This window comes from Camelus ferus, chromosome 1 (assembly GCF_009834535.1).
Source record: "Camelus ferus isolate YT-003-E chromosome 1, BCGSAC_Cfer_1.0, whole genome shotgun sequence".
Classification (NCBI taxonomy): domain Eukaryota; kingdom Metazoa; phylum Chordata; class Mammalia; order Artiodactyla; family Camelidae; genus Camelus; species Camelus ferus.
The window spans coordinates 57,474,860-57,488,687 of NC_045696.1; the positions used below are offsets into that span (position 1 = coordinate 57,474,860).

The 13,828-nt window shown below is 35.1% G+C and overlaps 2 protein-coding genes across 6 annotated transcripts in view; one reads left to right on the forward strand and one right to left on the reverse strand.

The window, feature by feature from the left end:
• IQCB1 (IQ motif containing B1) overlaps nt 1–5,833 on the reverse strand; it is a 39,412-nt gene extending 33,579 nt beyond the window's left edge. For 2 of the 5 annotated variants that reach the window (XM_032480215.1, XM_032480185.1), the window contains exons 1-4: nt 5,727–5,833; nt 5,159–5,241; nt 1,167–1,278; nt 771–933 (exon numbers count right to left, since the gene is read on the reverse strand). In XM_032480215.1, coding sequence (XP_032336106.1) covers nt 771–933; nt 1,167–1,266 — 263 coding nt within the window. In that variant the 5' untranslated portion in view covers nt 1,267–1,278; nt 5,159–5,241; nt 5,727–5,833. The remainder of the gene's footprint in view (nt 1–770; nt 934–1,166; nt 1,279–5,158; nt 5,242–5,726) is intronic. The other 3 variants (XM_032480189.1, XM_032480195.1, XM_032480206.1) reach the window with 3 other exon arrangements.
• Nucleotides 5,834–5,944: 111 nt separating this feature from the next.
• EAF2 (ELL associated factor 2) overlaps nt 5,945–13,828 on the forward strand; it is a 38,372-nt gene continuing 30,488 nt past the window's right edge. Inside the window, exons 1-2 of the mRNA XM_006189867.3 lie at nt 5,945–6,156; nt 13,427–13,521. Coding sequence (XP_006189929.1) covers nt 6,048–6,156; nt 13,427–13,521 — 204 coding nt within the window. The 5' untranslated portion in view covers nt 5,945–6,047. The remainder of the gene's footprint in view (nt 6,157–13,426; nt 13,522–13,828) is intronic.

The following is a 13,828-nucleotide window of genomic DNA, read 5'->3' on the forward strand; positions in this document are numbered from 1 at the left end:
TATACATTTGTTAACTGTTTTTCCTAACTGTACACCTTGAATCTGGCCTTTATCTAAAACAAATTATGAGTAAGCGCTTTCGAAAGCTAAGATCCAATTAGTAATGTACATTTTCAGTTAATTAGGAAGTGGCTTAGACACTGAGAACAGCTGGTTTATTTTATTGCTTCTTATAAAAAAAAGATTTTGATCTCTTTTATCTTAATTTCTAGAATGGCAGTAGATCGGTAAATGATGCTTCTAAATTTTATTGATAGGATTTTGGGTTATTTAATGAAATATACAGTTAAGATAGCTAAATCAATATATTGTGAAATGAATCGTTTCTGTAGCTGTTCTCCCATAGTACTTTGCTATGCCTTTCATTTCGGCACCTATTTCATTCGGCCTTGTATGATCAATTCACATGACTGACTGTCATCTCATCTCTATTGTAAATTTTTTCAGTATAAGAGTCAGTGCCTTAATCTTCTCATTTTTTCAATATTTCTTAGTCAATAAAGAGTCTGTTAGGCACTTGAGATTCAGTGATGAGCAAAAGACAAGATCACCATCTTCATCCAGCACATGGAGTAAAATTTTAGACAGTGGCATACTCCCATACACAGCTAGGAAAAATAACACAGAGTATGAAGGAAAAGTACAACCATAACCTACCATGGAAGGTTGCCAATGCTTGTTAGGCAGATGAAGAAAAGGAAGAAAATGTTGAACGTAAGAATATACTACTATATCCCTCAAGAACAAGCTAACTTACTACATCATTTTACCTTAATATCTGTGTAAGCTGGGAAATAGTAGTCCAACCACCCTGGATTCGAGAACAATCTTGACTGAGGACCAAGAGGCAATACTGAATGAGATCATAACAATATATATCTTGTTTGATTTTCTTCAACTCTGAGCTTCCTAAAGGTGTGTTATTCATTATTTCTAAGGCAAAAGGAAATAAGATATACTTATTTTTTGCTCAATAAAACCAAGAGCTATCTGTATTTTTATAGGTTGAATAATAACTAAAAATACACTAAAAAAGGAAAAAGCCATCACTGCTTTATCTCAACTTTAAGATTTCACTGAACAAATTAAAAACAAATTCTAAAATTGTATCCATGATGGAACTGTTACTTAAGAAGTGTTAGACAATCACAGAAAGATTTTCTTACCTTTTAACCTCAACAGTATAACAGGGACATTCTGCTCAGGACTGTTTGCAACTTCAGCAGCTAGAGATAAGATCCTTGGGTCTGTACCTGTTGGCTTCATTTCTCATACCACCTATATTTTAGCAGAATCAGAAAAATAAAGATCAAACAGCCCTCATATATTCACCCTCTATATATCTGAAATACAGTTTCAGTATAAATGAAAACCATTTTGCTTGGTTGAGAAGTGAAGGGTAGATTTTTCTCATTTCTTCCTTATAGCAAACTCTGGTTTTCCCAACTAGTGTATCTGTAAAAGAGCTAGAGATCATCATACCTTGTCATAACAGCTACAGGAGGTACTGTTTATTATACACTCACTAAGAGTCAAAAACTGTGCTTAACATTCACTCTCTCTAATCTGCACAACAATACTAGGTTAGGAATTAATTTTCTTTTATCATAAAAGAGAAACTGAGTGTACAGAAAAGAGCTAACACAAGCCTAAGACTGCTATCATTTTTTAAAGATCACCTTACAAGGTTGGCCCGTGGCTGGTGTCTAGGAACTTGGATTTCAGAACTGTTTCCACCAGTTTCCTAGTAAGAGTGACCAACTGGCCTAATCCGTTTGTAAAAACGACATGGTTTATGCTGAACACCTGCTTTCCTTCCTGAAGTTTGGAATTCTGGTATGTGGTAGCAGAGGATGCCCACATGACCACCATTTGATAAAGACTCTGGTCACTGAGTCTCTAGTGAGTTACCCTAGTAGGCAACACTTCAACATGTTATTACAACACATTGTAGGAGGAATTAAGCTGTCTTATGTGACTCCACTGGAAGAGGACCCGTGGAAGTTTGCACCTATTTCCTCTGAATTTCACCTTATGTGCCTTTTCCCTTTGCCAATCTTGCTTTTATCCTTTCACTGTAATAAGTCATAGCCATGAATGTAATTATATCCTGGGAACTATGAGCCCTCCTAGCAAATCACTGAACATGGAGTAGGTCTTGGGGATCTCCAACACACAACTCATAAATGTTATTAAAAGATAACCAAAGCTTGTTTATAAATAGCATAATGAATAAAATCAATTGTCTTAAAATTTTAAAAAAATCCACATTACAATTTAATTTATTGCTAAAATTTTTCTTCATAAAAGTTTTAATTTAAGGCATTCAAACCTCAAAGATACCATCATTTTTTAAAAAGTAAAATCTTTACTTACTTAGAATTAATGAAAGCTAACATGTATTAAGTGTTTACTATGAACTAAGCATTGTGCTAAGTGCTTTGCAATGCATTATCTTATTAGCCCTCACAACAGGACTATGAGGTAGGGCCTGTAATCATCTCCATTTTACAGATTTAAAAAAAGTAAAGCTCAAAGAAGTTAATAAACTTGTCATGGTTCTACCAGCATGATGTGGTGGAGTCAGTATACAAATCCAGATTAGTTTACCATTTTATATAATGTTCATTATATTGCCTCCCATGTAAAAGAGTAAGAAACACAAAACATATTCCCAAATGACCAACTTCTGACTCACTTGTTTTCCCTAACTCACTTTTTAAGCTATTATTCTTCATAACTGGTACTACAGTTCATTCTTTATACTGAAGAGTTGACCATAATACATGGATCCAAAGATCATTCCTTAATAGGTAAAATATAAATCATCAAAAAACAAGTTTTTTGGAAATATTTTTAAAGCAAGCCCAACACCACTTGTGGCACATAGTAGGCATAAAACTTTCCAAGGGAATGGATATTGCATTCTTTCTAGAGTGCATCAAAATATATTTAAACATCTCCTCTATTAGAAGTCATTTAGTGTATGCTATTACAAGCAATGCTGCAATGAATATCAAAGTACAAGTTTTTACGTACTCATGATAGTACTTTGCAGGCTGAATTTCCCTTGAAGTCAGGTGGCTGGGTAGGAGGATACATATTTTGAAATTTTTGATTAGATACCAAATTTTTTTCCAAAATGAGTGTTTCAATTTATATTTCCAACAATGTACAAAGGTGATCATTTTACTATACCTTCACTAATACATAATGTTATATTTTATGTTTTTGCCAATCTGCTGGGTGAAAAATGGTTATAATCTTGTTTTAATTTCTATTTCTTTGATAATTGGGAGGTTAGGAAGCTTTCATGTTCACTGGCCATTTCTTCTTTTATATATTTTTCTATTCATATTCCCCAACAATTTTTCTATTGGCTTGTCTTATTATTTTGTAGAAGCTTTAAGCTTTTCACAGATGGATGTGAACCCTTAATCTTTTATACTGGCTGTAAACATTTTCTCCTTGCCTGAATTTTTTTTTAAGTCTGATTATAGTTTTACCATAGTTTTACAATTTTTATGTAGTCAAGTATAACAATCTTTCCCTCTATGGCTTTTGCCTTTGATGTCATGTTTAGAAAGGTCCTTTCTATCTTAAAAGTTAAAATATATTCTCACTTTTTAAATTGTTTTTATGGTTTTGTGTTACTTATATCTTCATTTACTTATAGCTTTATTTATATCTTCAATTCACATGTAAGTTATTTTTGTGAATGGTGTAAGGAAGCTAATTAAATTTTTTAAGTTAGATGAGGTTACAGATTGGTGGAAAAGAACAAGTGCACGTAACTGTCATAAATTCCTGAGGTAACTTATCATGAATGCATACAACAGAAACAACCTGAAACATCACTTGGGTATATTTTTGGATTCTATTTAGTTCATTAATGTATCTGTTTATTCCTGGGCTAGTACAATATAGTTCATTTCAACATATGATGAGAGAAAATTCTCATTAGAAGGTAAGCTTCATGAGGGCAAAACTCATACCATCCTCGGTGGCCACCTTCTTATCTCTTTGGTTCACTGGTATATTCCTAAAGGCTAGACTAGTGCTTGGGATGTGGTAGGTATTTAATACTAATAAATGTTGAAAGAATTAATAAATATACAAACTTTGGGCATTCCAAAACCTCAATTTCTTGATGCTCTGCTTTTCTCCTTGTTAGTAAATGGAAACCTCAGATTTCTAGTTGAAAGCCTTTTTAAGATAAAACAGGCTTAAAACTCTGTTCTTGCCCACTGGCTAATGTAACAAAACATCACTGAAACATTATCATCATCACCAAAAGTGTGCATAATCCTATGTTAGATGCAAGGGTCACAAAGATTTTATACAGCAGATTCCTCACTCATGTTCTGGTTGGAAAAGTATACACACATACCCATATATACTCATATGTAAAATAAAATATTTAATTATGTAAAATATGTTAAATGTCATAAAGATGACACAGATGATGAGGATAAAGACCACAAAGTCAGAGGACTGGGCTTCCCTGAACAAGCTTTCTATCTGTAAACAAAATAATAATTACTACCTCTTAGAATAATTCAAGAGTTAGAATAGAAGGCAGCTACCAAGGATGGTCCTAAAGTGTTGCATGACAGTAAATTCTCAAAAACAATAACCATTTGGAGAACTTTTACTGTATGCCCATGAATTGTTTTAAATGCTTTCATGTGTTTATTCATTTAATCCTCTCAACAACTCTAAGGTATAAGTGCTATTATTTTTCCCCCAATTTTAATGATGAGCACATTTAACTTTGGTTTGCACAAAGTCACACTGTAGAGTATGACGCTGGGGTACTAACTCAGAGATTCTGGCTCCAGAACCTGAGCCCTTAACTACCAAGGAAACAGTCTTAATACGCCTTAAAAGAGTAGAATTTAGACAAACAGATAGGTTGAGGGAGACTCATTCATCTACCTACTTGGAATAATAAATTACAATACGCGAAGGTAAAGTAAGGGAGTAGTCTGATTCTGTGATTACCCTGAAAAACCACCACTGCTATGGCAACCATTTGTAAACTAATTCTCTTGGGTGCTTCTCCTCTAATACAGCACTTTTCTCATCTTTACCCTTAAACTCACGAACTTTTGACAGGAAAAAAAGACAATTATTTTTCAATTATTAATGCTATTACCCTGTTGCCAGAGCACAAGCTCCGGCCTTGACCTTCTGGGAAGTTTGTCTCCGTGGCCGTGCGGTTACTGCCTCCACGGATCACTGTGAAGGAAAGAAGTGAAGAAGGCAACCCAATCTAGTTGCAAACGAGCCTAAATATCTGCAGCTCCTAACTCTGAACCTTTTTCCCGTCTTTCCCCCAACCCCCCAACCCCCACCCCCACCCCTGCTCTCTGTCGCGGTCCTAATACCACCGGGAACTTGCTCTGGAACATAGTCAGAAGACGACTGCTGAGGTAACGGCGTCGCTCGGGTCAGGTCCAAGGACCGCGGAGCTCTACTCCAGATTCTAGACCCCGCTTTGGCGCTGCGAGGCCTTGGGCAAGACACCAGGCCTCGTGCCCAGGCCCCGCCCCTCCCCAGGCCTCAGTTTCCACCCCAGATCTCCACAGAAAGGGCGTGGAGCAGGCCGACTCTTCTCTTAAGAACGCCTAAATGCCAGGTCACTTGGTCCAGAAGCCAAGTATCCGGGCCTCCCGGTACCCCGGGACCCTCTGCTTCCCTAACTGGCACCTCAGGTCCGCTACCTCATTCCCGCTTCACGTTCCTCCACCAAAGGACCCGACTCCCACCGCGCACCTCAGAAGCGCGGCCTTCTTCGGGCGGCGTGCGTCTCAACGCGGGAAGTCGGGCGGGGCTACGGGACCAGGAGCCTCGGGGCCAAGGGGCGGGGCGCCCTCTCCAGGCAGCCAATCAGCACGCGAGGGGCGCCGGAGGGGCCGCGCTTGTCCGGCGCGGGGCGGGGTCTGTGGTGGCTGCCCCGGCTGCAGCAAGTGCAGCTGCTTTAGGCTGAGGTGGCAGATGGTAATGAGCGCTGGTGGCCGAAGCCAAGTCGGAGCTGGAGGATAATGATGAATGGAGTAGCGAGACCCTCGCATATTGACAGTCGCGAGCGGATTCTCAAGTTAGGCGAGAGTTTTGAGAAGCAGCCGCGCTGCGCCTTCCACACAGTGCGCTGTGAGTACGGACGACGCCGGGAGGGAAAAGGGGGAGCTCTGGTTATGCGGGTGCAGAGAGACAACCCTCCCCAAGTCGTGTTCGCACATACCTTCTTATTCTGAAGGAAAGTGGCTGCCCAACGTGATCCACTGCCTTGTCCCGCGTCCTAGGGTATCGGTGGAAGCAGCTGCGTGGAGCAGCTGTGGGTAATTTGGGGCAGAAATTTAAGTTAAGACCAACAGGCAGAAAGGGGTATTTTGTGGAGGTCTGCAGGAGTGACTATGGATAGGAGATAGACATGACGGGTGGATGATGCAGAGATGGAAGGGAAAATTCAATTGACCCTTGAACAAGGCAGGGGTTAGGGGCGTGGATCCCGCGCAGTGGAAAATCCACATATTGCTCTCTCTGCCTCAAAAACTAAAGAATTGATACGTGACTCACCCAAGGTCCGGAAGCTGAAACCATTTGGATAGAATCAGGACTCAACCCCTAGTTCTTTTAATTCCGCGTATTGTGATCTCTAATCGAACAAACTTTTCCCACACTTCGTTAATTTAAAATCTCTAAAGATGAAAATACAGATACTATATGTATTGAAAAAAAATCCGCAAGGAAGTGGACCCTTGCAGTTTACACCCTTGTTATTCAAGGGACAACAGTAATAAGGTGACAAATGGAAGAGAGCGAAGGACTGAACTATTATTATGCTGGGGAAAGGGATTGCCTTTAGGTTGGTGGGGAAATAGTCTCTTTACTTTAGGTATTTCTGGCTGATGAGGGTTCTTATTTAAGTGTGTTCCCAGAGAGAGATTCTGGACCATTTTAATAATCTGTATCTCTTTTGGACTCCCAATTTCAGTCAATCATCAAATACTGGTTATCAAAGTATTGAAGGATGTATTATTAATTTATTAGAAAGATATTTCCCCCCTATGATTTATCCTTTTGGTTTCCTTTTGGTTGTCTTCTGGAACTAGTTTTGATACATTTTTGTATTTTATGTTGTTGAAGTAGAAAATGGAGCTCTTTTGCTTTAATAATTGGATGATGTAAGTTTCAGGAAGAAAAATATAGTATATTATGATTTGGTATGTAAAACATTCATTCTTTGCCCTCATAGAATTATAGAGTGGGAAGGAAACTTTGAGATCATTGAATCATAACCTCTTATTTTTCTGTGGCAAATTGTAAAGTAGGTATTATTTCACTTCCTCTTGCTAGCCCTGCCCTTCCTTAGTGTCTCATCACTCCACCTTTTTCAGTTATTCTGGCCTTAGACTGTTCAAAGATCTTTATGGTTTTTATTCTGAAGTATTTCATGCTTCAATCAGAACACCCAATTAAAATTCACATTTTACAGAAGTTTACTTAAGTTCGACACAATCTAATTACAGTAACTCACAGTAAAGGTATGAAGAACCAATAGGTTTAACTCTCTATGGATATATTTACATTTTATAAAAGGGTTTTATTTAGCAAAATTGATATCCAATTGATAGAATAAATGGGAAGACATTTGCAAACAGATCTCAACAGTGTTCCTTTTTGTTCTTCTTTACCATACTTTGTGGTCCAGGGCTTACCACAGTGAGACAGCTAGTGCTGGCTGTGCAGTTTCTCTCTTTCTTCAGTCTCGTTTTCCAAAAATATGATATAGTTCTTATCTGGTTTCTCCGTGCCTTTCTCTTAAATAATATCTTCTCTCTCTCCTTTCCTCTTCTTTCTTAGGTATGCAGTAGTCTTAGTATTAATTTTTTTAATTACAAGGTTTAAGATTACACAATTTTGCTCAAGAAACAAAAATTTTCAAAATGCTGGAATTGTGTCTTCAGAATTAGAGAATTGGATGATCTAGTTACAAGAATGAAAATAGAACAGCAATAATAATAACCACAATAAACCCAGATGTTTGAATACACTTTTAGTCCTATGGAAGACATTATAAAAGTTTTCAGCCCTTAGTTTTATTCTTCTTGTTGAAGCAGATAGAACTTTTCTAGATTTATTAAAATAAAACCAATCATTATTCTTGAGGATAGGTTCATTTCCCATATAATTCTTACTCTTAAAGACTCAGAGTGAGGGATAGAAACTATAGAATAGGAGTTCTGACTTTGATACAGGTGAACCTAATTTGTTTCCTTTTAATTGTACATTTTTCTTTCTGGAAACAAAGAATATTTATTATTTTTACTTTATTTATCAGTACTACATGTGAAAGTATGTTTTTCTTCAGGGAGAATAAATAAGACCTTGTTTCTGTTTTTTAAAAAATATATTCATGTTTAAGCTCTGTAATGAAGTAGAACAGAAAATACACAAATACATTAATTCAGCTTTTCTATAGACTGTGGAACTTTAGACAATTCACTTTAAGATGCTAAGTTCATCTTACCTATAGAATGAAGCAATAAATTCAACCATTCTCATTTTTTATTAAAATTATTAAATGCCTTTAAATTGATAGGTATGTGAAAAATACAGTGTTTCCAGTATCAGTTTTACATAATGCTCACAATTTTCATTCATTCACTCAATGTAAATATTGTTATAATCTAAGTTTTTTAACAGGAAGGGTGTGAAAATATTGAAAGTATCATGATAATTCGTAAGGATGATTCAAATATATTTTAGCATGACATTTATTTATTTTAAATTTTTTTGAAACATAGTTAATATACAATACTATGTTAGTTTCAGGTGTGCTACATTATGATTTGGCATTTGCATACAGTTATGAAATGATCACCACAATAAGTCTAGTAACCGTCTGTCCCCACAGAGTTATTACAATATTATTGACCGTGTTCCTTATGTTGTGTATTACATCCTTGTGACTTGTTTATTATAACTGGAGGTTTGTACCTCTTAATCCCGTTCAGGGTGGATTTAATTTATAACACTCAAAACAGTGTTACCTGAAAGAAAGTAATATCCTATCTTTATGTACTTAGGTAATTGTACCTGTTCAGTATGCGGAGGCTTTGGAAAAACCTGGGTATGAATTCTGACCTTTACCACCTATATATGCAGTGTACCTTCGGTAACATTATCTAAGCTTTCAGCCTCAGTTTTCTTATATGTAAAATAGTGATAATAATATCTACATTTCAGAGTTTCAGGATTAAATAAGATAGTATTGACAACCTAGCACAGTATTTGGACAGAATAAATAGTAGTCACCATTATTCTTGAAGGGTTATATTCATGTGTGTATAAGGAGTACCAATACATGTAATTTACTTAGACTTTCAAAAAGCATTTATCAGGGCTTTGCAATAAAACCTATCAAAAAGATAGCTTGGCGTGTGGTAGGGAGGACGTGGGATGTTCCATAAATGATAAAATAAATGCTTAGCAGCAGATGCCTCACTCAGTAGAAGACCTTGAGCAACAGGACTCACTAAAATAAATTTTGGTTTGGGCTAATACTAGTTTTACAATTTATATCATATAAGGGAATAAAGATTGAAATTCTTAAGGCTGTAAATGACACCACTTTTTGCTGTCACAAAATAATGAGCTCATGGGCATTGACTACAGAAAGATTGTCTGGGACATCAAGGGGAGCCATTCCCAAAAAAAGTGGTTGTTAAGCTTTGGTGTGAGCAAATATTAGAAAATACGCTAATGAAATATAGGATTAAAATTATATTTACAGTTAATGTTCTCTGATTAGTGTGGTATATTGGAAAGGGTGTGGGTTTTAGAGTTAGTTAAATTAATTCAAATCCCAGGAAATAAATTTATGATACTAATTGTGGACTCTTTCATGAAGATATTGACATTGTGTGATGCTACAGCCAAGTAGTCAGAAAAGTGAGCAACACTAACAGAAAAATATTAAGTACAAAGCAGGAAATGTTTTTCTACTCTTTATGTAATATAAGTAATTATATTATAAACCTGAAGAAAATAATATAGATGAAGGAAAGCCAGAGAGAATAAATAAATGATAAAATTAGTGGTGAGTTTTCCAAACCAAGAAAAACTAAAAGAAATAAACTATTTGGCCTGGAATCAGCAACTTAGAAGAAAATATATTTGACATTTGGAAGCATTTGGAAAGCATGAACATGAAAATCATTCAACAAATTCTGTAATTCTAGAGCTATTAACCCCTTGACACTCATAAGTTGTATTCTTTTGTTTTCTTTTCTTTCCTTTTTCAGTTTTTTAGGTAGAATTATTACAGTTTGACTGCACATATACATTATATTGCATGTAAATACAATATATACAATATACTGTACTTTTTTTAGTTTATATATATTTACTAATCGTTGTTTCTAAGAGAAGATTAGAGCTTTAGCTTTTTAAACTTACATAGTTATCAAAGGAGTAAAGCCAACCATAAAATTAGAATCAACAAAAATGTGGTGATCCAATCATACAGGACAGTCAAATGTGCTTACACATATTCAAGAAATCAATCATCTAAGTTATAAATAATAAGTAATTCATTTGTATCCTTATTATTATTATTATTATTATTATTATTGTTATTAGTTATTATTATTATTATTATTATTATTATTATTATTATTATTTAGATTCCACATGTAAGTGATATCATATGGAATTTTTCTTTCTCTTTCCAGACTAGTTCACTTAGAATGATGATCTTCAGGTCCATCCATATTTCTGCAAAAGGCATTATTTTATTCTTTTTTATGACTAAGTAGTGTTCCATTGTATATGCGTACCACATCTTCTTTATTCAGCCATCTGTTGATGGACATTTGGATTGTTTCTAAGTCTTGGCTATTGTAAATAGTGCTGCTGTGAACATTGGCATACACATGTCTTTTTGAATTTTATTTTTCCCTGGTTATATGCCTAGGAATGGGATTGCAGGATCACACGGTAAGTCTATTTTCAGTTTTTTAAGGAACCTCCATACTGTCCTCCATAGTGGCTACACCAGTCTGCACTTCCACCAGCAGTGTAGGAGGGTTCCCTTTTCTCTGCACCCTCTCCAGCATCTATCGTTTGTAGACTTTTCAATGATGGCCATTCTGGCTGGTGTGAGGTGATATCTCATAGTTTTGATATGCATCTCTCTGACAATTAGTGATACTGAGCATTTTTTCATGTGTTTATTGGCCATTCATATGTCTTCATTGGAGAATTGCTTGTTTAAGTCTCTTGCCCATTTTTGGATTGGATTGCTTGTTTCTTTGACATTAAGATGTATGAGCTGTTAGTATGTTTTGGAAGTTAGTCCCTCGTCGGTTGCATCATTTGCAAATATTTTCTCTCATTCTGTTGGTTGTCTTTTTGTTTTGTTGATGGTATTCTTAGCTGTGCAAAAGCTTTTAAGTTTAATTAGGTCCTATTTGTTTATTTTTGTTTTTATTTCCATTACTCCAGGAGCTGGTTCAAAAAATATACTGCTGTGATGTATGTCCGTGGGTGTTCTGCCTATGTTTTCCTCTAGGAGTTTTATAGAATCTGGCCTTACATTAGGTCTTTAATACATTTTGAGTTTATTTCTGTGCATGGTGTTAGAGAATGTTCTAATTTCTGTCTTTCACAGGTAGCTGTACAGTTTCATAAGTTGTATTCTTAAAAAGAAACTTGTATGAAGGTAAATAGAAGACAACACTACTTAATATAACAAGTAATAAAAACTGGAATTTATTAATTCTAACAGTAAAAATAATTAGAAACATAGATTCAGAATAATTTTGCTAGACTTACTGGTTATAAATTACTGCTTATCATTAAGTAAAGCTGCAGATACTTTGAGTACATTTCTGTCTGTTATAGGTATCTTATAATATCCTATGAACATCTATGGCATGGGCTTCAAGGGCTTGTGAATCCCTTGAAATTACATAGTATTTGATATGTATGTTAATAAATGCATTTTTCTGCAGAGAGGATCTATGGCTGGTCTATAATTTCTTCAGATTCCCATAGGGACTTATAACTGTCCCTCATCTAACACCACCCTTGCTGCCCCAACACATACACACACAAATTCAGAACTGTGGATCAAGGGAGGAGGATATAGCTCAATGGTAGAGTATGTGCCTAGCCTGCATGAGGTCCTGGGTTCAATTCCCAGTGCCTCCATTAAACAAATAAATGAATAAGTAAGTAAACCTAATTACCACCACCCCTCAAAAAAAAAATAAATATTTAAAAAAGAACTGTGGATCTAAGGCAAAGAGACTATATAATATGGAGTGGGTAGAGTATGTGACTTGAGTTCATTACTTTAGAGGGATTCACCATTGGTAAAATATGGATGAGAATATTCAACTCAAAGAGTTGTTATAAAAATCAAAAGTAATGATATAAAGAAAAAGAATCAGCTTTTAAACACTGAACAGAGGTTATAGATTAACAGCCTATCAGCTGATTTTGAATTTAGAGATGCTTTCTTTGACTCACACAGTTGTTTTAACATGAATTAGTTGTAAATACCCCAAAATCAAGATCTTTTATACAAAAATCTGGATTACCGGCCTCTCTTTAAAAAAACAGAAGATAATCTGGCAATAGCAAAGGAATTCTATATCAGAATTATTATTAGTCATTGATACATATTGATGTGAATTATTTTTCAAGTAACTTTCATATCTTAGTGGTTTTTAAGCTTGTTCAGCATATGAAGTATCTCAGCACCCTAAATTTGTTCTCAGTGATATATTTTAATATCATTTGAATTATGATTTAATTCAAAACAAAAACTTCTTTTAATTTCTTCTGGCAGATTTAGTTAAATTTACACATCTTTTAGTGGCATATATTTCTATGAAAAACTCAAGCTGTTAAACTAAATAAATTTTTTTAAAAAGTTTCCCCTTAAGTATGTGTGTGCTGTGTTTTCACTCATTTTGTATTCTGCTAGGACAACAGGCAAGTGGTAGTAGGTGCCGAAGATGGTTTTTAAAAATGTATGGGAGAATAAGGCTGAAAATTGAAAATGTTCTACTGATAACAGTTTTTAGCAAATTGCGAAGATACTGACATTATTTAGTTTTTAGCAGTAGAACACCTTAGTCTAGTTCATCTTGATGTAAACAGAATCCCAAGGGATCATGATTTGAGGAATATTGTTTTAGAGTATAGCTATTTCTTTTTTTCTCAGAATTACACATACAGAAATAAACTGTACTGTGTTTTATTTGTAACATTAAGACCCTTCTAACCCTTTTTAATTACTGGCTGTTGAAAAATGATTTATCACTCTGAAGCATGCTCATATTTTTGATATACAGATGTTCAGATATTGTTCCATCTCATAAAAATCTGTATCTGTATCTATTTTTAGATGACTTCAAACCTGCCTCTATTGACACTTCTTGTGAAGGAGAGCTTGAAGTCGGCAAAGGTGAACAAGTGACAATTACTCTGCCAAATATAGAAGTGAGTATTTCTATATATTTAGATTGAAGAGATCTTTTTGCAGGATTTCCATTAAATTTAAATGAAAACAATTGCACAATTCATGTAGTGTAGTCAGTTAAAGTAATTAAACAGAACAGCAAAAAATCTTATTTTCAACTATTTTAGGTAAAGCAATCTTAAAATACTTAAACTCTACTTTGTAAGTTTTGAGAACTATCATATTAAGTGATTTGAAATAATTAGAGGTCTAAACAGATATTTATTAAATCACTATTATGAGCAATTTTGTATTCCAAACTAGGAATAATAACATATCCCCTACCTT